This window comes from Loxodonta africana, chromosome 3, assembly GCF_030014295.1.
Source record: "Loxodonta africana isolate mLoxAfr1 chromosome 3, mLoxAfr1.hap2, whole genome shotgun sequence".
Classification (NCBI taxonomy): Eukaryota; Metazoa; Chordata; class Mammalia; order Proboscidea; family Elephantidae; genus Loxodonta; species Loxodonta africana.
In genome coordinates this window covers 130206544-130233442 of record NC_087344.1, presented here as the reverse complement: position 1 = coordinate 130233442, position 26899 = coordinate 130206544, and the positions used below count along the sequence as shown (strand labels likewise).

Sequence of the window (26899 nt, the reverse complement as noted above, 5' to 3'; positions counted from 1 at the left end):
ACTGTTGGATAAATGAGATTGTAATTTAAATAAATAAATAAATAAACCCATGCTGAAACACAAAGGGAACAAAATATGACCATTTAGCCCAAAACCACGCTTGCTGTTAGAGGCATGTCCCTGCAATTGAAGGATGCTCTTTTCCCTCTGGAAACCCTGGTGGCGTAGAGGTTAAGAGCTACAGCAGTTCAAATCCACCAGGCGCTCCTTGGAAACTCAGTAGGGCAGTTCTACTCTCCTATAGGGTCGCTGTGAGTCGGAATCGACTCGACAGCAATAGGCTGGCTGGGCTGGGGTTTTCCCTCTACCACTCTGATGACAAACCACTGATAAATGCAGAACTTGGAATCATGACAAAATACGTGGTGATGAAGGTCAGAGATCTTCAAGCAAAAGTTAAAAAGACATGAAGTCTATTTTGTTGGAGGATTCAGTGTCTCATTCTTCTGTCAAGTAGAACAAAAGATCTTAGAAAATTTTTTTAAAAAAAGATCTTTCTATCATAGAACAAAGATTAATTTTGTATTAGCCATCAGTAACCTACTCTGGCGAACGTTGTATATTGACGATCTTAGCAAAGGCTTCCTGCTGGTCTTCCCTAGCCACAGACTAGACACCTGCTTTGGGTGGCCTATGTTGGCTCAAAAATTGTGGAGAAAATGAATATACATTATAAGCATATTCAGATCATAGTACACTACGGATAAAATCCAGTTGCCCAAGAATGGAAACGAAACGTTCAGACCTTTTCTCAGTCATATAATTACCAGATTCAAAGTGACAGTAAAAAGAGCCATAATATGTTTCTTGGGAAAATAATAGTAATGTGAAGTTTTGTAGATGAATGACAGCCTCCACCCTAAGCTGACAGGTGCATATAGCTGATCTCTTCATTGCTGGGGAAGGCAGGGGCCGGTACAGTGGGAAATGCCAGGGAATTACACTAAAGCCGAAAAGGTTACACAATAAATTGCTATGAATTAGCTTGACATTTTTGTTTAGGGAACTTTTAAAAACTGTTTTAAAGACCTGTTCTTTTGAATCCAAATAGTAAATCATTTAGGAATCCAGGAAACAGAGTAAAATTTGTCCTGGGACAGAGGATTAAAAATATGTAAACTTTTCTCCTATAAATATAAAGGTATTTGTCATTTAAACAACTATACAGCATCTGTCTATAATTCAGGCAACTTTTAATTATCAAGGGACTTCCAGGCCTATCTGGGCCAAAAGGGATGCAAGGATACCCTGGAGCAGACGGCATTTCAGGAACCCCTGGAAAAGTTGGGCTGCCGGGAAAAAGGGGACTTCCTGTGAGTAGTTTGATTATCTCTTTATTTCTCATGTGCAAGTGTGTCGTTGCTAGAACATGGATATTTTGGCTATTAGCTTTGGCATTGACTCAGATTAATACAATCATTTCTTTCATGGTTATTTTGGAATTGTAGTTATGATTTCCAGGGAATGCCAATAGGGACAGTCTCAGCTATTTTATATTTAATAACCTATACAGTGTGTCTTAGTCAAGGTTCTCTAAAAAAACATAACCGGTGAGACATATATATATATATGTATAGAAAGAGAGAGATTTACTTCAAGGAAATGGCTCACACAATTGGCAGGCTCCCAAGTTTCAAATCTATAGATCAGGCAGCAGGCTGGAGACCTCTGCTGGCTCACAAAATTGTGGAGGGCCAGCAAAACCAAAATCTGCAGGTAAAGTGGCAGGCTTATATCCCAAGATCCGTAGGTCAGGTGACAAGAGTGCAGTGGGGAGAGAGGGAGATCTGCCAGAACATCCATTTATATTCTGGAAGCAGACCACACCCCCAAGGAAAATTCTAGTTCAACTGATTGGTTCAATAAGTCACATCACATCACAGAAGGTGATTGCATTACATGACATGACATTATGGAACAGTAACCAGTCCAGTGGCCAAACTGCTGTGAATTATAACCTAGCCAGGTTGACATTTAAAATTAACCATTGCACAGTGTTAATAATTTATGCCATTTTTCCACATATAAAAGCTTGTAAATAAGAACTATAAAGAAGCGTAATTTTAAGGGCTGTATAAAATGGCTGTGTTTTGAGTTCATCAGTATTTTGAGTTCATCAGTGTCTTCAGCCACCTTTGGAACATTTAGGTCTTGGCAATAACTCAAGATAGATTCTGCCAAAAATCGTTTCCTCTTACTTTTAAGCCTCAGTACTTCACAAGAATTATGTGACTATTTTCTCTGTGTTCATTTAGTGGTGATGCAATAACTAGAGTCTCTTATTTTTATGCAAATTTTTATCTTATTTATTTGATCAGAAATTTAAAAATCATATCACTTTTGCCTTCACTTAGCCATTTTCCTTTTTTCCTTCCCCAATGTCATCCTGAACCAGATATTTTTATATTACCCCAGGTTGTGTTTTCACTCAAAGTGTTAGAAGAATTAACCACATACTTCCAAAAACCCAGTAAAATTTACCCAATAACTTGACCTAAGTTACCTGCCTGAGTCCTGAAGGCCAGAGGAGGGAGAGAAGAAAGATCTTTGATTTTTCTTTCCCCTTCTTTATCTTTTTCTTTAACCCTAGATACAGAGTTGTTGAGTTAATCATATTCATTAATTTATGGCATATCATCATCCTTCAGTTTTTGCATGGACCTGCTCTTTGACTGATTGATTCATTTTCTTTTATCCCCACTCTCATTCCCCTCTCCTTAATATATACGTTTTAAAATACGTTTTTTATTTGAATGTATACTTCCAAAAATACAGTGTTGTTTTGTGTGCATTTATCTTTATATAAAGACGTTAGGTCATTCTGCTGCTTTTTTCACTAAGCACTAAGTTTTTAAGATCCATTCATATTGCTATAGGTGTAATCAGCTCTGTCTCTTCTAACTGTTGTATAATACTCCATGCTGTGTGTTGACTACATTTTACCTAGCAGAAGACCTTTGGGTAGGAACAACAACAACAAAAAAAAACCATTGCTTCCAAGTCGATTCCAACAGCAAGTCAATATCCAGAATATGTGTCAACCCCTGTGAGGACAATCACAGCCACCTCCAACTGGTTCCCCGGGGAGCATTACCATGTTGGAAGCTCAGTGTTGGTCTCTGCTTTTGGCAGTTTGGTCACTCGACACGGGTGGCGGCCAAATCAGCATTGATGAGGAGAAGTTCATATAGTTGGATTCCTGCATATGGGTCCATTGAACAGCCATCAGGATTACTGTGGAAAAAAATTGACTGACGTCAACAATATGGGCCATCTTGTTTACCTTATGATTGAGAGCCTCCTTTATACAGACTTCTGTATAAAGAAGGCTCTCTAGTAAGTATTACATTTGATAGAAGAGAGCATGACCTATCTTTAAAACCTTGTAGATATAAGCTGTTATTCTCATATGAGGTATTACCAAAAGCTCCATATGCTGTCTCCACCAGCCGTAATTGGGTCTGATGTAAGTTAAATCTGCTGAAGAGTCATTTCTTGCTTCAGGGCCCACTCAAAACTAGCAACCTTACAGAATATCCAGCAAATGGGTTGGAGCAGCATACCCAAATGTAGTATAAGTTGATTCTAAAACCCAGAGAGGCTCACGAAGTGTTATACTCCTTTTTGGGGATAGGCAGTATAAAGTGAAACGACTTGTCTCCACTTTCAAAATGATGTCTTTATATGCCCCAAACCACTACTCCTAGGAACTTCATCCATTTGGCAATCAGCTGAACTTTTTTATCCTATCCTCTTGTACATCTCTGGGATGCTTATTTTTTTCTCCTCTCCATGTCCAGTTAACATAAAGTTATCAGTGTAATGGACCTGTATAATATTTTGTAAGATATCAAGACTATACAGTTATCTCTCTGGTCTATTTTATGAGAGAGGGGAGAGCAATGAAGGGATACTGCTGTCCCTGCCAAATGAAGGCAAGCAAACTGCTTCTGATTATCCTTACTGATAGGAGTATGTGCAGAAAGCATTTTTGCTAGGTCAGTAGCTGCTGTTGCTAAGGGGTTGTGTTGTTTAGTAAAGACACCACGTAAGAAACTTCAGCTGTGATTGGCATCACCAAGTTTATAATAAAGTATAGTTATTCTCCGTGATTTATCTGGTATTTGCATTAGCCAAGCAGGTAAGTAAAATGGAGATATAGTAGCAATCACTACCTCTGCCTCTCTGAGGTCTTTGATTTTGACAATCATATGTACAATTTTCTCCAGGGAAGTGGTATTACCTTTGGTTTGCTACTGACGTGTGGGATAGGGAGAGATAGTTGCAGGGGCTTCCCCTAGCCTCTTCCCTTCCTACTATAATGGCTTTCATTTTATGAGTCAGGGACTTCTACTGTATTCTTGGATTTGAGAAAAAAACTGGGTTCACAATCTCACTGGACCCACTTGGAAAAGGAGTTTGGCCCAAACTCCTTTTATCGTCTGACCTTCATAAACTCTCACTTTGACCAGTGTACCAAGATGGTGTTTTGGATTTCCAGGCATTATCATCAATTCATAGCTACTATCTCACAATCCCCAGAAATGCTGAGAATTTCTTTTTCCCCAGTGTTCAATCACCTAGTAAATGACATAGTCTCATCTAAAGAAAGCTTAGGGGAGAGTCCTTCTTCAAACAGAGCCTTCTTTCTGCTCAGTCAAGAGATTCTTGGTCTAGGAACTAGCTTAGGTCTGGGAACTGAATAAGAATTGATAAATTCCAAATACTGTGACTTGATTTAGGTTTCTTTCCAGCAGACCTAGAATTTTTCTACTTTTATAACAATATATTGGTGGTAGGCTACTGTATATTTAATTCCTAGAGATCCTGTGATCAATTAACCATCAACACAGATTCCTGCAGGTCAGAACATTCTGATTTCACTTCATCATTATGGCTTATTGTGATAATTGTTCTTACCTTTTCTCTTATAGTTAAGCACTATCACTTGGACTTTACCACTCAGGGATTCTAGCATCCCCATTTAAATCAGAAAGTCCAATACGTTTCTCAACACCCTGGTAAAAATGGTTCTTTAAGCTCTCCAGGACTATAGTTAGATGGTGGCTGAGCAGATTGCACATAATATATCCATCTCTAGTTTTCTGTCTTCCTGAGCCTTTGTACTCTTTCCCGTAAAGTATTCTAGGGAAGTTGTACCCTTTTTAACCTCACTGATTGTAGAACACAATTGAGTGCAGGATTCAAATTGCCAGTCTACCAGACTGTAGATGGTGCTTCCAGGTGCTTGAGCAGGGGCTGCCTCTACAAGCAAGAAAGGTTAAGGGGGATTTGGGGTTCAAAGTTCTTAGTCTTACCCCCATATGCTCAAATGTTACCTGTCCCTTGACTCGTAGATCTCTTCCTCCACCAGTGCCTTTATCTTAGCCTAAGAGATCTAGTTGGGTTAATAATGTATTGATAGGCAAGTTCTGAAGATCTTATAGAGGGTCGGGTCCTCAGTCATATCTTCCGTGTGACTATAAGACATAAAGAACTCTTTCAGGCAGCTGTGGAAGTTTTCTCATTCTGTACTGTGTCCTGAATTTGTCTTTCAGTTTTTCCCTTTCTCAGTATATTCTTTATAGATCCATCAGAGTCAGTCCAACCCACAATCTTTATAATCACTATTTTCACCTGGTGACTACACGCCAAGGTCACATAATTTTCCAATGCCTTGCCTTTCAACTTCATCTAATGCCATGACCAGTGATAATTCCAGTAATCATGATGCCAGTGCATACCACAGATTGCTAGTGTCCCATTTACTCTGGACAAGGAAGTTATCTGAACATTCCTCAATTATGAGCAGCTCAATCCCAGAATCCTATTTTGGGGATTATTTTCCTGGAGTCAATATTGTTACCAATTACTATATCAGAAAAAAAAAAAAAAACAGAGTCCTGGGTAAAAACACATGGCACATTAAAATGGGGCAATTGAGGAGAATTTAATAAAATGACTATTTACAAATATTTGAGCAAGTTTAAGGGAAACCAACAAGAGATATTGAAGCACCCCAAGGCTAGCAACAGTGAGGAGCCATTACAAGCCCTAGGCCTAAGGGGCTGAAGAGAAAATTATCAAAATCTAAAGAAAGTAGATATCACCATAGGATGGAGTCATTCAGCAGGAGCTGAGGTCTTCACTAGAAGGATTCAGCTAATCCATTACAATCTAGCAAAGAGAGAGCGAGGCAAATAAATATTTCAATTTCTGTCTCTTCCTATCCTCCAATCTCTTGTCAATGCCTCCCATTAGCCAAAACAGCCAGAAGAGGGTGGAATTTGGAACAGCCTGCCCTGGTGGGGAGGAGATTTTTATCACTGACGTTGTTTAGAGTTGCCAGTGCATGGTGATGATAAAAAGCAGTTAATTATTATTATTTTAGTGATTCACTAGACAGTGCACTTCCTTTTGCCTGCAGCAAGGATGGACCACTCTTACCCACATCTTCTTGGTATACCATTGGTCAGAGCTAGAGGGTAATAGAGCTTGCTAGGTCATATAGCAGAGTGAAGAAGGGAAGAGGTTGGATCTGAAAAGGCAAAAAAATACCCAGCCCACTCATATATAAAACATGGATATATTAAACATGAGTCTGTCTCAACAGTCTATGCCAAGGGTTGGCAAGCTATATCCAGTCAGCCAAACTAACCTGTTTTATATAGCCTGCAAACTAAGAATGGTTTTTACACTTTTTAATGGTTGAAAAAATAAAAAAGAATAATGTTTTATGATAATTAAAAATTATATGCAATTCAAGTTTCAGTATCTGGAAACAAATTTTATTGAAACACAGCCACACTCATTCATTTACATATGGCTTTTTTTGCTCTGTGATGGCAGAGTTGAATAGTTGTGACAGATATTGTCTGGCCTGCAAATTCTAAAATAGTTACTACCTGCCCCTGGTCTATTTGTGCTATCACACTGCTCTTATTACTATGACTTTGTATTATGTCCTCATATGTGTAAGGGAAAGTCCTCCTTTACCCTTCTTTTTTTCAAGGTGACATTCAGGATTAGATTTACTGAGTTTCTAGCAAAAAACAAAGCAAAACAAAAACTGAAATCATTACTGGGTTTGCACTGAATTTATAGATTTATTTGGGGAAAATTAACATCTTGTAATTTTAAACAACATAAGAATATGAACTATCTATTGATTCCTATCATCTTCTATTGACTTATAATAGAGTTTCTCCATCATAATAATGGCAAATACTCATATAATTCTTATTATGTGCCAGGCACTATGGCAAATATTTTAATGTATTAACTCATTTAATCCTTATAGTGTTAAAAGATGGTTACAATTACATTCATCTTATGTAGATGAGGAAACTAAGGCACTGAGAAGTTAAATAACTTTCCACAGTCACTTATCTATAAAAGCAATCTAACGCCACATTCTCTGCTCTTACGCAGTATTGTCCCTTGATAAAAGTCTTGTATGTTCTTATTTTTTATTCTACTTTCTAGTTAGCTATTACTGGTTTAAGTAAATATTACTGGTTTGAGTAAGCTATATTTTATATAGCTGAATTTGTTAATTTCTAATAATTTGCTTTTGTGATTTTATTGGTTTTCTAGGTAGATTATAACTCCAAATAGTTAATTTCTTACAGATTTATCTTTTTTCTTAAACTCGTTTCTTTTTCTTTCCATGTAAGTTGGCCAGGACCTTCAATGCAGTAGCAGCAATAGTGGCCATCCTTGTACTGTTCCAGATCTTAGTGCTTTCTCCATTAAGAAGTGTTGCCATCTTAATCCTGTATTATACTTGTACTACATTCTTTTTTTTGTTTGTTTGTTTCTTTCTTTCTTGATTTTAATTGGATAGGTTGAATTTTCTTCTGATGGTTTAAAAATTACCCTTTTTTTCTTCTTATAGCAGTTGCGCTAAACCTAGTAGTTATTTAACTCTATTGATTTGTTTTATATATCACTGTATCTTCCCTCTAACAAGACAAGAACTTTTACACGCTCTCATGTCTCTTTGTTTTGAGTAATGAACTTTATTACATTTGATCACCATTACTTTCAATTATCCCTTGTAGGACCGTCTGTTTCTATGATTGTTTATTTCCTCCAAAAGGTATCTTGAATATAGGTGTTTGTGAGGCAAGCCTTCTGTGACTTCATATGCCTCCAAATATCTTTATCACCCCCTCACATTTATATAACAATTTGGTAGTTTATAAAAATTCTTTGTTCAGTGTTCTTTTCTTTCAATACTTAAAAATATTACAGTGTCCAGGATTGCTATTGAAAAATCTGATCTCAATTTGAAAACTGTTTTTCGCTCTGGAAATTTTCAGAAATTTCTCTATATCTTTGATATTCTTAAATTTCACTAAAGTGTCTCCTGTTGGCTTTTGCTTATCTCTCTTTTTGGCCTTTAGTTGGACCTTTCAATCTCGGGTCTTTCATTACCTTGGAAACTTCATATCCTCTCTAAATATTTCTTCCTCTTGTATTATTCTCTTTCTGTGACTCCTGTTATCAGGGCATTGACATTTCTCCCTCTATACTCCATTTTTCTATTTCTTATCCCTTACGGTTGCTGTGAGTTGGAATTGACTCAAAGGCAATGGGGTAGCCTTCTTGTCGCCATTTAGGAGAGTTCTTCAATCTGATCTTTCAGTTCACTAATTATTTAATTATATCCATTCTATCGAATTGGTCAACATTCAGTCATTTCAGGAGGTAGCATATGACCAAGAGCCAATGGTAATGAAGGAAGAAGTCCAAGCTGCACTGAAGACACTGGTGAAAAACAAGGCACCAGGAATTGACAGAATACCAATTGAGATGTTTCAACAAACAAATGCAGTACTGGAAGTGCTCACTCATCTATGCCAAGAAATTTGGAAGACAGCTACCTGGCCAACCGACTGTAAGATATCCATATTTATGCCTATTCCAAAGAAAAGTGATCCAACTGAATGCGGAAAATATCAAACAATATTATTAATATCACACGCAAGTAAAATTTTGCTGAAGATCATTTATAAGCAACCGAAGTGGTACATTGACAGGGAGCTGCCAGAAATCCAACCCAGATTCAGAAGAGGATGTGAAACCAGGAATATCATTGCTGATGTCAGATGGATCCTGGCTGAAAGCAGAGAATACGAGAAAGATGTTTACCTGTGTTTTATTGACTATGTAAAGGCATTCAACTGTGTGTATCATAACAAATTATGGATAACATTGCAAAGAATGGGAATTCCAGAACATTTAATTGTGCTTATGAGGAACCTGTACATAGACCAAGAGGCAGTCATTCAAACAGAACAAGGGGATACTGCGTAGTTTAAACTCAGGAAAGGTGTGCTTCAGGGTTGTATCCTCTCACCATACTTATTTAATCTGTATGCTGAGCAAATAATCCGAGAAGCTGAACTATATGAAGAAGAACGAAGCATCAGGATTGGAGGAAGACTCATTAACAACCTGCACTATATGGATGACACAACCTTGATTGCTGAAAGTGAAAGAGGACTTGAAGCACTTACTAATGAAGATTAAAGACTATAGCCTTCAGTATGGATTATACGTCAAAATAAAGAAAACAAAAATCCTCATAACTGGACCACTAAGCACATCATGATAAATGGAGAAAAGACTGAAGCTGTCAAGGATTTCACTTTACCTGGATCCACAATCAATGCCCATGAAAGCAGCAGTCAAAAAATACTACCATTTCTATACAAAATCTTCCAGAAAATTTAAGAGGGGGAACTACTTCCCAACACATTCCGTGAAGCCAGCATTACACTGATATTAAAACCAGACAATGGCATTAAAAGAAAATAAAACTATGCAGCAATATGCCTCAAGATCATAGATGTAAAAATTCTAAGCAAAATTTTAGCAAATTAAATCTGACAATATTTTCTAATTTCTTATATCAAACACCATGGCCAAGTAGATTTTATTCCAGGAATACAAGGTTGGGTTAGTATTTGAAAATCAATGTAATTTACCTTATTAGCGGATTAAAAAAGAAAAACTACATGATATCCCACTGGATGCAGAAAAGGCATTTGATAAAATCCAACATATATTTTTCATTTAAAAAACTCTCAGCAAACTAGGAATAGAAAGGAGCTTCTATAAAAAAAAAAAAAAAAGTTTTTTTCTTTTTTTTTCTTCAATCTGGTAAACAAGATCTACAAGAAAAATAAAAATACTGCTAACAAAACACTTAATGGTGAAAGGCTTAATGCATTCCCCTTAAATTAGGAAAAGGCAAAGATGCCTGATTTCATCAATTGTCTTCTATTTAACATTGTACTGAAGGTTCTGAAGAGGGCAATAAAATTCTAGCCAGTGTAATAAAAAGAAATAAAAGATGTCTACATGGGAATGGAAGAAATAAAACCATCTTTATTCATAGACAACACGATCATCTATGTAGAATAGCCTTCAGAGTCTACAAAAAACCTAAGTTCAGCTAAGTCACAGGATGCATGATCAATATAAAAATGAATTTTATTCCTATATACTAACAATGAACATTCAGAAATTAAAATTTTAAAAGAAATACTGTTTATGATAATGCCAAAATATTTAATACTTAGGGATAAATCTGATGAAGAATGTGCAGACCTGTACACCCAAAACTAGAAAAATATTGCTAAGAGAAATTAAAGAAGACCTAAATAAATGGAGTGTATATAATGTCCATGAATTGACATGCTCAATGTTGTGAAGATGTCAATTCTCCTATTTCTTGAAAGTGTCTTAAAATGTTACACATACACATGATATTGACCCAGACATGCCACTCCTACCTAAGAGAAATGAAAGCATATATCCACACAAAAACATACACAGCAATGTTCATAGCAGCTTTATATTTAATAGCCCAAAACTGGAAACAACTCAAATGTCCATCAAAAGGTAATTGGCTAAACAAATTGTGGTATATATTTACAATAGAATATTACTAAGGAATAAAAAGAAATAAACTATGGATACATGCTACCACATGGATGAATCTAAAAATAATTATACTGAGTAAAAAAGACAGACTGTATGAATCTGCTAATATAGAATTCTAGAATCTGCAAACTAATCTATAGTAACAGAACAAATCCTTGATTTCTTGCAAATGGAGTACATGTGGGGAAATGTGGAAATACAGGCTTACAAAGGAACACAAGAACACTTCTGGAGTGGTGCATATTTTTGTTATCTTGATTGTGGTGATGGTTTCTCTGGTGTATCCATGATGTCAGTTTATCAATTTATATACTTAGAAATTTATTTTATGTCATATGTTTATTTTGTAGCCATACTAAATATATGGCTTTACTGAGGTACTGTTTATATATACATACATATATATGTACACGTATACCTATATACACACATATACATACACATAGACATATATACACACACACACACACACACACATAGGGAAACCCTGGTGGTGTAGTGGTTAAGCGCTATGGCTGCTAACCAAAAGGCTGGCAGTTTGAATCCACCAGGTGCTCCTTGGAAACTCAATGGGGCAGTTCTGCTCTGTCCTACAGGGTTGCTGTGAGTCAGAATCAACTTGACCGCAACAGGTACACACACATGCATATATATACATATGCTAGAGTTAGTAAATTGAGAATGGTTGTTGTGGGTTGGTAGGGAAAGGCAACAGCAAGCACATGCAAAGGAAGGAAAAAATATAGTGTGTTTGAAGAACAAGAAGAAGGCTAGTTGTGACTAAAGTTTAGTGAGCAAGGTATAGGGTAATATAGTTTGATACTGATGAAATATGTAAGGACCACACCATGGAGGATCTTGAAAGACATATTAAGGGTATTGAGTATTATCTAAAGACAGTAGGACTCTATTGAAGGAAGTTTAAGCTTGGGAGGGGCATTACTCAATTTCACATTTTAAAAAGATTCCTTCTGTTTCCAGGATGGAAAATGGACTGGAAGGGGACAAAAATAGATTCAGGAGACCAGTAAGAAGACTATTACAGTATTCTGGGCTACAAGTGTTTGTGGTTTGGACTAGACTGGTAAAGTGGAAATGTAAATAAGTGGATGTATTTAGGTAGTATTTAGGAAGTAGCTTTAACAGGGCTTGATATCTAATCGTGGGAGGTGAGGAAGAGACATGTCAAAGATAATGGCCAAATTTCTTATTTGTGCAAGTTCTAACTTGACTCATGATGCTGAGTAGATAAATCTCAAATCAAATATCCCTACTTTTCACTTCTGTTCCGTTCTGACACCAGCTGCCTATGCAGCACTTCTTCTTCTGACCCTAACCACCTGGAGCTAGGTCAGTGCTCACAAGTTAAAAAGACACCATCCTTCAGACTGCTAAATAGACCCAAGACTTCAGATGCCAACTGTAAGCTTGGGAATCCCCCATGTTCTCTCACTTCTCACCTGCTGGCTACCTTCCACTACAGAAGCCAAAAATTTTAGACTTTCACTTTCCAGTCCCTTCCTGAAACAAAGAGGCAGGCCTGATCAACCAGTTATACCACCTGTGTCTTCACATCGGGACTTAGTGACACAAAGAAGTAGGAACAGTGGAGATTCTGTTCTGGTGGCAGTGGCAATAACATCAACAGCACCCAGTTTTCAGTGGTGACAGTGGTGTCAGCAGTAGTGCCCAGTATCCAGCAGCAAGTGACATGCAAGCTGCAGTACCCAAATTCTAATTGCCTTCCCAAAAAACCAAACCCACTGCTGTAGGGTTGATTCCGAGTCATAGCAGCCCTATAACACAGATTAGAACTGCTCCATAGGGTTTCCAAGGCTGTAAATCTTTATGGAAACATTGCCACATCTTTCTCCTGCAGAGCTGCTGGTGAGTTTGAACTGCCAACCTTTCAGTTAGCAGTCGAGCACTTAACCACTGCACCACCAGGGCACCTTTCTAGCTGCCTTACCTCCTTTAATTCTACCAGTTTTTCAAACATGCTTCTCCAGATTTATCTGTAACTATATAAGCTATGCAACGTCCTTTCAGTAATTTTCTACTTAAATCATACAGGGTTGGTTTCTGGTGTTTGCTAGTAAGCACCCTGATCAATACAATAATAAGAAGAAACTATGACCATTATATTTTAGCACATGGAGGTCATTGGTAATTTTAGCAAGAACCATTTAATTTTTGCTGGTGAGGCCAGAAACAATATTGGTACGCTTGAGAGTAGACGGTGAGGAAACAAAGATAGAGATTCAGATAGCTCAACGGGAAAGTTTGGCTGTGAAGGGGTAAAACAGGACAATAACTAGATAGGAAACTGAGATCAAGGGAGAAAGTTATTTTTAAATGAGAGAAGCTTGACCATACTTATCAGAAGGACCTAGTAAGATGGAAAGGTTGAAGAAGTAGTCAAGGGAAGAAAGATTCTAAGTGTGAACTAGTCAAACAACTAAACATACTTGTTCTAGCTCCACTTTCTAAAGTTACCACTAACTGCGGGGAAAGTTTATTTGAAGATGGATTCTGAGCAGCATGTCCCTTTATGTGTGACTACTATAGAAAGTTCATTGAATTTTGTGATTAAAAAAACTGAAATGAATTACAATAATGTTGAATATTGATGCAATTTGCCTCCCAGTGCCAAAAAGTTGAACAGTATTTGCTGTTACCATTAATAAGGACTTGTCCATCAGATCATAAATCATCATCTGTTACTTTTTAGCATTTGTACAGACTAATTTAGAGGACTTTTATACACATACTTAGGATATCAGGAGGTCCTGGTGGCACAGTGCTACGGCTGCTAACCAAAAGGTTGGCAGTTCATATTCTACCAGCCGCTCCTTGGAAATCCTACGGGGCAGTTCTACTCTGTAGGGTTGCTATAAATTGGAATCGACTCAGTAGCAATGTTTTGTTGTTGTTGTTTTAGGATATCAAGATGTCATATATGTTGAAATATTTTCTGTCCATCAAAACAAAAACTAAATAACTTTTCTTTGAGGAATCCCCTTTGTCACTGCAAGCTCTAAATATGCTATTGATATTTATGAATATGGAAATATTTTCTACAAATATCTCTGCTCTCTGTGGAATATTTGACACAAAATTAGAATGACCAATGCTTTGTAAGGATTTAGTCTGTCATTCAGTTGAAATTCGGTGGCAATGGCTAAACTGGTCATTAGGGAAAGTGAACTTTAAGAGCATTATTTCTAAAAGCTACTGTGGTAAAATCTATGTAAGCGAAAGAAATACAGACTCTAGATGTTAGCAAGTTCCCTGGAATATTTTCAACCAGGGATAAGGACATCTTTCCTCTGGTCTTTTTTTTTTTTAAAACCATGGCACCATGGTGTTTTTTGGCTTTCCTTTAAAGAATCTGCTGGGTTTTTCCACTGAGAAAAATATTTTTTCTGGAATTTCTAACATTGCGCAACTGCCTGATTTTCCTAAACAATGTTCTTTCATTTTTTTGATGTGGCCAAGTTGCTAAAGAGTTTCTGGCATATTCACTCTGTAATTTCAATGTTTTTTCAAGATCATGTGACTATAACTGAGGGACAGTATTGGGGAGGCTCATAATTGCCTGGTGTGAATTTCGTTGTCTACAAAAAGGTGTTTTGAGGCCTGTCACCTTCACACATCTGTAGTAAATGAGTCTACCATGCTGTTTTCATTGAGCTGGACTTTTGTACAAGCATAGTACCTCAATCGTTTAAAAAAAGGAAAACAACTTTTCCTTGCAAAAATCATAAATCCGTTTGTCATCAAAACCAAGGATTACCAGTCTTTTTATTTGTTATTGCTGCAACTAATAAAACTGATTGTTGGAAGGGAGGGAAAGAAAACTAATGACTTGGGACAAATCAAAGTTTTTCAGTCTGGACTTTGCAGTTTGTCAGGTAAACACAGACTTCAGTGTTGTCTAAAAGGAGATACTTGTCATAAGAGAACATTGAAAATCTTGTTTCCCATTTGTAAGTTGTGTCCAGTATAAAAAGGAAAAATACACTTCATCAGCCCACTGGTATTGCAAGTAAAGAGTAACAGGACCACCATGGAAGCTTCTGTTAGGAACACCAGCAGCCCTGCCACCCATTTAGGCTGTGTTTTCTCTTTTTTTTTTTTTTCTCTAGTCTATGAGCTGGTCACATTAAAGAAACTTCTGCTTTCACAGCATTTTGGGGAAAGAAGCATACTTGCTTCAGCCAGATCTACATTCAGCAAATCCTGTCAACTCTTGATTATTAAGAGGCTGATTATGTAGTTATGGCTTATCCTGGTTCCTACTTTCTCCCTCTGCTCCCTCCTACTGTGTGTTTTGGCCCATTTTCTGCTCATTAGGAAATCTTCCAGAAGAGCCAAAACTCAGTCTCTGGCTACTTATTAGCAGCAAAATGAAAGATTTGCTTAATTAAGGATCTAACTTTCCTAGTTAAATCTTCAATGACTCCCAATCAGATAAAGTTCAAACTCTTTGTTGAATGGTGTTCCTTCATGATCTGGCCTCTGTATATATTTCAAGTCTTATATTCTATCTTTGTCCTTATGTGTACTGTGCATTTCAATCATAATGATTCTTGTTAGTTGCCGTCGAGTCAATTTGATTCTGACCATGGCTAATCCAGAAAAAATAAACAAATAAGCATTTGGCTGCTAACCAAAAGGTTGGCAGTTAGAATTCACCAGTCACTCCTTGGAAACCCTATGGGGCAGTTCTATTCTGTCATATAGGGTCGCTATGAGTCGGAATCAACTAGACGGCAATAGGTTTGTTTTTTGTTTTTTTCTTTTTAATAGCTAACAGTCGACTCGAAGGCACCTAACAGCAACAGTCATTGAATACTTACTATGTGCCAGGCAATGTCCCAAGTGCTAAATGTATATTAAGTCATTTAATCCTCTCAAAAACTCCATAAAGTAAGTACTACTATTACCCCCACTTTACAAAAGTGGCAGCTGAGACTCAGAGATTAAGTAACTTGCTCCAAGGTCAAACAGAGAACGAGTAATGGAAAAAGTAATTGAAAACCAGGCAATCTGGTGCCACAGTCCATGTTTTTAACGACTATGCTATACTTCTTCAAGCACACATAGTTACTTAAGCATCCTCCCAAATTATTTTTCCGTTACTTTCCTGCCTTTTTGGATATAATTTATTTCCTCTCATTGGAAAATGTTTTCATATTCCCCTCTGGCTTTATGATGAACAACTTCTGGATGTTTTAGGCCTTAGTTGAATTGTCACCCCTTTATGCACTCTTCCTTGGACTCTCCGGTCAAGAGTTCAGCATGCCTGCGGGGAACTTCTACACACCCCGCACACGGCCTCCATCAGAATATGGATCACGTGGGTGGTGATTATTTGTCTTCATGTCTTTCTCCTCCAAGAGGCTGTAAACTCCTGTAGAACAAGGATTGTGTTTTATTCATCTTTGTATTCCTATACCTAGTACAATGCCAGACCCATAGGAAAAATTCAATAATTATTTGAGAAATGAATGTTCTTTGCATAGGAACTATAAAACATTGGAGACCTGGATTTAAAGTTTAGGATGTGTTAGCTACTCAATGTTTTCAGCATAATCTATAAAATGAATGCAATAATCCATATGCTTTTTATAAGAATGAACTGAGATACTATATGTCAAGCTCTTAGTGCAGAGCATGCATCTATTGAGTGATTATCATCTTTCCAGAGTAATAAATATCCATGAATACGCTAACATTTATTCATTCAACAGATACTTATTCAATACCTAATAGGAACCAGGATCTAGGACTATAGCCGTGAACAAGATGGACAAGGAATTGCCTTAGATAAACATACCTTTTATTATGGTGAATCATAAGAAGTCGCTGATGTATGACATTTTTAACATAAAAAAGCTCACTTTCATACAGATTAACCTAATATTTGGCTAATAGACTGTAAATAAATAAACAAAGCAAGTCATTCTAAATTATGGTAAGTGCTATGAAGGAAATAAATAAGTTTATGATGTAGAGTATAATGGTAGGAACAAGTTCTAGATGGAGGTTATACTTGAGCTGAAAACTGAAGACTGAACCAGGTGTATAAGTAACTGGGGAACAACATGCAACATAGAATGAACCAAAGACAAAAAACCTACAGTCAGGAAAGACTTTGGAGTGTTCAAATGTTATTGGAGGATCAAATAAGATAGCGTGGATATAAAGATGTAAAATGTTTGTTACTTTTGAAATAAAAGAATGGACGTTTGTTTCATCACAGTGGTGTGAGACTAAACATGTCTAAGAGTGAAAGTAGATAAAATGGCTTCTTTGGGTCACTGTGAGTCCTGTGATTGTGTGTTGCGACCTGAGTAAAGGAGATTTCACAAGGTACTCTAACTTTATCCAATATTATAATACACTGTCCATTTTGCAAGATTGCTAAGCCACCAATTTTTCTAATGAGAAATGTATAAATAATTTCTGATACAATAGAGTGTTGAAATGCCTGTATTCATTAAGGATGAGCAAGAGGTTAGTTGAGAAAAGGACCTAAGTCAAGCAGGCGTTTCTTCACTACCCTAAGACTTGCCTCAACCCAGCTCCCGGTTCCATAACCTTTAACATATTTAGGGATTCAAAACTAAAGTTACCTCCTGACTTTAGCATGCAGCTCATTAATAAGTGTTATTTCAAGCAGTTGGGCACATTACTTATGACTGGCGCTGTACGTAAATGTTATGAATGCTGTATTATTTATGTAGAATAGCCTTGCATATAATCACCTAATAGTTACTAGCTCACATATTTTTAAACAGCCAGTTTTTTCCGAGGCAGGGTATATTTAGTAAACCAAGTAAGATGAAAAGTTTCTACTGAAATGTTTTTGGTTGCTTGGAGTAAAAGATTAATTTTACAACTCATTGGTTTGCTGGCTTAACAAAAATACAGCACTTATATTGCCTAATAATGCAGAAACATTTCAGGATATAATACTCTATTTGTAGTAGAGAAAGTAAATTAATTTCAATTATTATATCCTCATATAGTTTTTCTAGAAATTTTTCAGTACAGTACTTCAAAGAAAAACATCAACTATTTTGAAATTCAATGTCATTTTAAATTTATCACTCTATTTTGAGAAATCAATGAAATTAACCTTACAAATATTTACAATATCAGTCCAAGTAATTTTAACTATAGCATTCCTTTGCTATACCTCTTTAAAATGTGGATTTATATTGTTGCCCAGATTTAACAATTTTTATTTCTTCTTGTTGTTGTTGGTTGCTATCCAGTTGATTCCTACTCACGGCAACTCCATGCATTACAGAGTAGAACTGCTCCATAGAGTTTTCTTGACTGTAATCTCAATGGAAGCAGGTTACCAGGCCTTTTGTTATATGGCAGTGCTAGGTGTATTTGAACTGCCAACCTTTAGCAGTTGAGCACAGACTGCTTGTGCTACTCAGACATCATTTTTATTTCTTATTCTTAATACATTTATGTCAGTCTTCACCCAAATAAGACAGCTAAACCAATAGAGAGAAATAACAATGATATTCTCTTTGGTATGTTTCGCTACTGTATACATTCCAGTCATCAGCTTTCCAAAATCTGTCTCTATCTTCTCAATGGGTGCCAGTAGCTCCATTTTCCTTCCCAGATGTTTCCATTCAATTCCAGAATGAGGACAGACTCATATTTAAACTACTCTTTTGTTTTCCCAGAGAGAAGTAAAAGGCAACTCTCTCTTCTTTCCTCAACTGACATCAAATTAATAAAATAATACAACAGTAATGCCTCCTGGCACGTAGAAGGCACTCAGTAAAAAGTAACTCGTGTCATTATTGTCATTACTGATCAAGTACTTGGTTCCTTAGAGTCCCAAGTCTTAGGCGGTCATAAATTCCAAGCCTGTTAAAATCGACAACATATTCTTGCAGAGGTCAGCAACAATTTTGGCAAGGAGACTGGCTCCCCTTTGAGGATAAAGGGGTTGTCTGGTCATAAGAGATCATGCATTCTTACTAACAACCATTAATTTTTTTAAGACTCAGGTAAACTGTTCATAGATTTAGATTTCACTATCTCTGAACAAATTAATAGTAATTGTGATTTTACTCACTTTGTAAAATTTGCTCAGAATAATTTACCCTTTGCTGATTGGTTTTAGACAAATCATTTAGATTTCTATACTGGAAAGAATGCCTAGGGATTAGCATCTGTTTCTCTTGAAAGCAAGATTAATCATCCATCTGTGTATTCGTAATAAAAAATGTTTGTTCTCTACTTGTATGAAACATCGTTTGGAACTTTGTACGGAACACTCTGCTACTATCCTAAAATTTCTCTCTGTTATAAGAAACCAACTTGAACAGTAAATGACTTGGAACATATTTATTGTGCTGGATTAAATATCTGATAGTACTCAAGTAAATGAAATTTCTAGTATACACTTAACCCTAAGGACTAGCCTTATGGTCCTTATTATTCTCAGCCAAAAATACCTATTGACTTCAGAAGCGTTCAACAGTATCTGAATGTCCATGTACCACCCAAAAGATTTTTTTTTTCCTCATTGGAGAATAAAGGTCTTAAAACTGCCTAGAATTATAAGTAAAGTGGGATGAAGAGGTATATTTTACAATTATATAATCTTGAGGGATCTTAAAATCATCTAAGGCAATCTCCCACATGATGTCATCTCTCTACAAAGTCCATTACCTCTATAAAACAGCCAGAGAAAGAATGATCACTACCTTGCAAAACAACCTACTACATTTTCTGGAAAAAATATATCAATCTATATTCTGCAACTAGACTTAGTTTAACTCTGGAGTTATCATTGTTAATCTGTGGCTTGTTTCCCCACCCCCAACCCCCTTGCTTACAGGACCTTCCTTCCTTCTTTTATCTATCACCTTATAAAATACGCTTTCTCTGCGGGTCATTGGTTTCTTTTGGTCTGTTTCCTATTTTTGTTGAGGAGGTTGGGGAAGCCTATTCATCAGAATTTTGTTTTTAAAACTTTTCTTTCCTATAAACTCATATTCCTATGAGAGACCTGGCCATTGGCATAACATCTGTATCTTCTCTGAACATTTTTGAAATTTGATATCCGAAAGTCTCAGGTGTCTTTGACTGGCTTCCCTTTCTTTTGCATTGATGAACTCTAAGATAGCACAATTTCAAGACCCCAGGTATACTATCAGACAAGCTATCACAGAGGTATGGAACAAAACAGCTCACATATCAAATCAAATCAGTATAAAACACATAGTGAGAAGCAAGGGGAAAGAGATAGGGTAAGTTAATATACTTAGAATAAGATATAAAGTGGAAGAACCACACTTCCTGAACCCTGAGTTACACAATGTGGATGGATATACCATGTCTCTCTCTGCTTCAACAGCCTTCACCAGTGATGGTGTCATTTATTGGAAACAAGTTAAAGCTTGAGCAAGGGATCTAAAAGCAGAAGCTTCCTGGGAACAATGATACACAGTTTCCCTGTCAGAGAGGCCCAGGGCCAAGCACACATGGCCACAACCATAGCTGAACAATTACTCTGATGAACAGAAGCATTTTATCTGACCAAGGACATATGGGGCCAGAACGGGCATTAGCAGAGGATGGCCTATTTAAGACCTCATGAATATCGAGAGTCTCATATGCCTCATGAATTTTAGTATATCATGAATACTTACTGTGTGCTTGGTCCTTCAGTCCCTTTCTATTTATGTTCATTTATGAAAAGAAATATTTATATGCTTTAATTTCTGTCTTACAGGTTACCCAGTTTACTTATCTAGGCTTAACACATCAACTTTATTCATTCTAGTTGTCTTCTGTAACAGGACTCAGTGTTCTAAAAAACAGTAAATAAGCATTAGGTCATCATTTACACTCTGCCAATCTTTTCCCTATTGGTCAGAATTAAGAGTTAACTAGTAGTTCTCCAGGTTCCTTTGTTACAAAAGTAAATCTGTAACTTATCAGATGGTCTGCTTTGAATATATATAGCACATTTCTAAAGAGGCAGTTTCCACTTCATTATCACTATAATATTTTGCCTCTGCAGAAATGTTATAATCTGTACCTTTGCCATTTCATAACCGTGTAGAAGTGTGTTGCTTCACCTTCATGGGCCTTACTTTTATCATTTGCAAAATGATTGTGATAATTCAGGCTAATATTGGTTAGTCTAAACCAATGGTTTTCAAACTACTTTTTAGCAGTAGGATCTCAATGCATATGCCAGATAAAAACAAAACTTCCCTTCACTATTGCCACCCACCCCATCCTGATCCTCACTTTCCACCCACCTACACACGCCCTCACCAACAGTAGTAGCCCTGAGGTACCATTGCTACATTCTGTAGCTTCCTGAAACAAGAAGTAGAAGTCAGAGAATTTCATTATTTTCATAGCAAGATCATTCTTTCCTTAGGCCTTTCATCTCACTCAAATATTCTATATTATGCTAATTTCTACATTTCCGTACAGGTGAATTCTCTCTCTCTTTACTGTTTTTTTTTGTGATGAAAATATATATAACAAAACATTTGCCAAGTGCTTAGTTTTACATGTACAATTTATTGACATTGATTATGTTCATTATATTGTACAACCATAACTACTCTGTTTCCAAATATTCCACCACTATCCACAGAAACTCAGTGCCACCTAAGCAGACTCCCTATTTCCCCCTTCCTCTCACCCCTGCCAACCACTTGCCTATTACATATAAGTGAGATCATATAATATTTGTCCTTTTGTGACTGACTTATTTCATTCAACATAATGGTTTCGAGGTTCATCCATATTGTAGCATGTATCAGGACTTCTTTTCTTTTTTTGACTGAGTAATATTCCATTATACGTACATACCAATTTTATTGATCCATTTATTGCTGATAGACATTTAGTTTGTTTCCACCTATTGCCTATTGTGAATATTGCCACAGTGTTCATTAGTGGTGGAACCCTGGTGGTGCAGTGGTTAAGAACTCGGATGTTAACCAAAAGGGTCAGTAGTTTGAATCCACCAGCTGCTCTTTGGAAACCCTATGGGGCAGTTCTACTCTGTCCTGTAGGGTCATTTTGAGTCAAAATCGACTGGATGGCAATGGGTTTGAGTTTTTTGTTTCTTGTTCATTGGCATACAAGCTTCTGTTTGCTTTCTGCCTTCTATTCTTTTGGGCGTATACCTAGGATTGAGATTGCGGGTCACGTTGTAGTTCTATGCTTAACTTTTTGAGCAACTGTCAATCTTCCACAGCAGCTGAGCCATTTTACATTTCCACCAGCGATAGATGAGGGCTCTAGTTTCTCAACATCTTTGTCGATACCTGTTATTGTCCATTTTGTTTTGCTTTGTTTTTATCATAAACATTCTAGTGGGGGTAAAGAGGTATCTCAATGTGGTTTTGATTTATAGCATTCTCTCTTAATAGCTAAAAATTTATAAATCTGTTATGCAGATAGGGTTTTATCCAGTTTATTATTGGTATGTACCATCATCACAACTGTGTTTAATTACGATTTTTACTTACCTAAATATGTTCTTGTTCTTTTCTGTTTCTCAGCTCATGGCTTCTATCTTTCTCCTACCAACACTTTTCCTAATCACCTAAACCCTTAAAAAAAAATCAAAAAGTTATTTTCTGTTCTTATAGGATTATTATAAGATTTAAATGATGTTTGTTAAGGGTTTAAGAGTGCATTCCACATAGTAATCATTCAATAAGTATTAACTTTTTTTCCTCAGTGATGCTGACAAATTTTTTAATTTTTATTATTTTTATATAATGTCCAGTTCAAACATTTGGCACATATTTTCAGATGGTTAATCTTGAATGGAGCTAACTACTTTGTTTTGCTGCCTTCTTCTCTACTTGATCTCTAAATAGTTATTCTCTGCATCTTTGGTTTTCTCACTCAGTTAATTCTTTGTAGAAATCAGTCCAAGCCATCTGGTATTGCTCTAATTCATTCTTTTTAATATATACATAATATCTCATAGTTTGGACATGTCATACTATAATTTATTCAACCATCCCTTCATTGATAAACATTCACTTTATTTTTAGTTCATTGCCACTGTGAACAATATTGCAGAGGGTGCTGTTTACAACTCCCAGATTTTTTAAAGGGAACAAAAACATAAAGACAATTGTGAACCATAATGAGATCAAAATCCTTCTAGATTTTTGTAATTTTTGCCTAATCTTTTATACTTATCCTCATATAAGCAATTTTATTTAGAATCTCCCCTTTATAGATATGCAGAACATTCCGTCTCATTTTCATAGAAACAACTTGCTTTCTATTTGCTTTTATTTCATCAGTATATGTAGTATTTTGCTTAGTACAACTGATGGTAGCTGAAGTGCCTGGACACATCTGCTACCTTGATGTTCAGTGTGCCAAAGGCATCAGCTCGTATTGTTTACAAAAAAAAAAGGGGGGGGGATTAATTGGTTAAGAAAGTTTCTATTGCACTTTGACAGCTCTATCATGTTTTCAAAAGCACTTTTATTGTTCATGTCTGGGAAGCTATAGTAAAGAGCATATTTGCATTACCTGCTTACTTGTAGGATTACATTTAGTATATCCCATCTGAATTTAGAGACTATCTCAAGAATAGATTTGATGCATTTAACACTAATGACTGAAGACCAGACAGGTTGTGAAATGACAGCAAGGACATCATACATGAAGAAAGCATGAGGTCATTAAAAAGACAGGAAAGAAAGAAATGACCAAAATGGATGTCTGAAGAGACTCTGAAACTTGCTCTTGAACTTCGAGTAGCCCATGCAGAAGGAAGAAATGATGAAGTAAAAGAGCTGAACAAAAGATTTCAGAAGGCAACTTGAGAGGACAAAGTGAAATATTATGACGTGCACAAAGACCTGGAGTTAGAAAACCAAAAGGGAAAAACACACTCAGCATTTCACCAGCTGAAAGAACTAAAGAAAAAATTCAAGCCTCAAGTTGCAATAGTGAAGGATTCTACAGGCAAAATACTGAACGACACAGGAAGCATCAAAAAAAGATGAAAGGTATACACAGAGTCACTGTACCAAAAAGAATTGGTTGATGTTCAATCATTTCAGAAGGTAGCATATGATAAAGAACTGATGGTACTGAAGGAAGACGTCCAAGCTGTACTGAAGAACCACTGGTAAAAAACAAGGCTCCAGGAATTGACGGAATACCAATTGAGATGTTTCGACAAATAGATGCAGTGCTGGAAGTGCTCATTCATCTATGCCAAGAAATCTGGAAGACAGCTACCTGGCCAACTGCCTGGAAGAAATCCATATTTATGCCTATTCCAAAGAAAGATGATCCAACCGAATGTGGACATTGCTGAATATTATCATTAATATCACAAGCAAGTAAAATTTTTCTGAAGATCATTCAAAAGCAGTTACAGCAGTACATCGAAAAGAGAACTGCCAGAAATTCAAGCAAGATTCAGAAGAGGACGTGGAACCAGGGAAATTATTGCAGATGTCAGAAAGATCCTGTCTAAAAGCAGAGAATACCAGAAAGATGTTTACCTATGTTTCATTGACTCTGCACAGGCATTCTACTGTGTGAATCATAACAAGTTATGGATAACATTATGAAGAATAGGAATCCCAGAACACTTAATTGTGCTGATGAGGAACCTGTACATAGATCAAGAGGTAGCCGTTTCAACAGAAGAAGGGGATACTGTGTAGTTTAAAGTCAGGAAAGGGTTGTATCATTTCACCATACTTGTTTAATCTGTATGCTGAGCAAATAATCCGAGAAGCTGGACTGTATGAAGAAGGAGGCATCTGGATTGGTGGAAGACTCAATAGCAACCTGCGTTATGCAGATGACAAACCTTGCTTGCGGAAAGTGAAGAGGACTTGAAGATGAATCAGAGGCTATAGCCTTCAGTATGATTACCCCTCAACATAAAGAAAACAAATATCCTAACAACTGACCAATAAGCAACATCATTATAAATGGAGAAAAGATTGAAGTTGTCAAGGATTTCATTTTACTTGGATCCACAATCAACACCTAAGGAAGCAGCAGTCAAAAAATCAAACGACATATTGCATTGGGAAAATCTGCTGCAAAAGACCTGTTTAAAGTGTTCAAAAGCAAAGGTGTCACTTTAAGGACTAAGGTATACTTGACCCAAGACATGATGTTTTCAATAGTCTCATATGCATGTGAAAGCTAGACAATGAATAAGGAAGACTGAGGAAGAATTAATGCCTTTGAATTATGGTGTTGGAGAAGAATATTGAATATACCATGGACTGCTAAAAGAATGAATATATCTGTCTTGGAAGAAGTACAGCCAGAATGCTCCTTAGAAGCAAGGATGACAAGACTATGTCTCACATACTTTGGACATATTATCTGGAGCAGCCAGTCCCTAGAGAAGGACATCAAGCTTGGTAAAGTAGAGGGTCAGAGAAAAAGAGGAAGACCTTCAACCAGATGGACTGACACAGTAACTGCGACACTGGGCTCAAGCATAACGATTATGAGAATGGCAGAGGACTGTGCAGTGTTTTGTTCTGTTGTACACAGGGTCACTATGAGTCGGAATTGACTTGACGGCACCTAACAAGGCACAATCAAGGATATTATTTAGGGACTTATGTAACAAGAAAGAAAATAAATTTCCACAATGTTTTTATTGACAAAATTCTAGATATAATAACAGAGTACAATTTTTTTAATACAAGTCTACTAGTAACAAGAATGGAATTCTTTTTGAAGGGATAACATTTAACTTATTACAGTTCATAGTTAGTGTTCCCTGTCATCAAAACTTTCTGTTCATCTGTTAATGCTGATCTATAATAAGATTGTACGTATTCTGCATATTGCATATTTGAAAATTATTTTCACACAGATAGGTAGTGCCAAATATTTCATGAGCATATGGTTTTAATTGAGCATATTCATTGCTTGGAAGGCATTTATAGAATTCTGTTTGAGTCTTCTCTTGATATTTGCTCTTAGTATGTCATTACATTGCATATTAATCATCTCCAATTGAAGGTTATGTGGAAACTCCTCAATTGCGTAGTTAAATGCATTTTGAAATACAGGCATTTCTTGCATCAAGGTCCAAAAAACAATGCTGAAACTGATCTCAAAAAATATATTCACTGCAAATTTGTATGATAACGGAGATTTCAATTCTCGTTTTATTTTTTGACATCATTGAAAGTGTAAAAAGCAGAGTGACATTATTCATGATTCAAACATTAGTTGTCATCAAAATGACTTTACTACAGTGTATGTTTCAAATATAAGCTCTATTTTGCTTTGTAATTTTAGTTTGAATTAATTTAAAAACATTATAAAGTTTGCAGCAAAAGCTAATTTCCAAAGCCATTCAGTGTTCAGTAATGGTACTTGAGGACAGTTCTTCTAACTCAGGAAAAATTAATTCTCAGTCTCAGACACTACCCCCCCCCCAAAAAAACAAACCCATTGCCATCAAGGTGATTCTGACTCATAGCAGCCATATAAGACAGAGGGTTTTCAAGACTGTAAATCATTACAGAAGCAGACTGCCACTCCGTGGAATAGCTGGTGGGTTCAAACCACCAACTTTTTGGTTAGTAGCCAAGCACCTTAACCATTGTGCCACACCAGTCTCAAAACACCTCAATAAACCTTTACCACTACTAACCCATCAAACTGCTTTGTGGTAGGGAAAGTCAGTATAATCAGCTTCTATTTCTGACAAAAATTTACAAAACTAATGATAGTTAAGCCCACACAAGCCAATGGAGTTCACTGTTGACATTACAGGTTGAATAACACATGATAGATTCAAATATTTTCCTCAGAGTACTTTATGATGCATAATATAATTAATGTTCATAGCTTCAAATGCCTTATATTTTTACAAGCTTTTTAAATTTGTTCAATAAGC

General features: G+C 36.5%; 1 protein-coding gene across 1 annotated transcript in view; it reads left to right on the top strand.

Annotated features, from left to right (window-relative positions):
- COL24A1 (collagen type XXIV alpha 1 chain) overlaps positions 1 to 26899 on the top strand; it is a 364074-nt gene that overhangs the window by 294419 nt on the left and 42756 nt on the right. The window contains exon 46 of the mRNA XM_064279962.1: positions 1206 to 1313. Within this exon, the coding sequence (XP_064136032.1) occupies positions 1206 to 1313 (108 nt within the window). The remainder of the gene's footprint in view (positions 1 to 1205; positions 1314 to 26899) is intronic.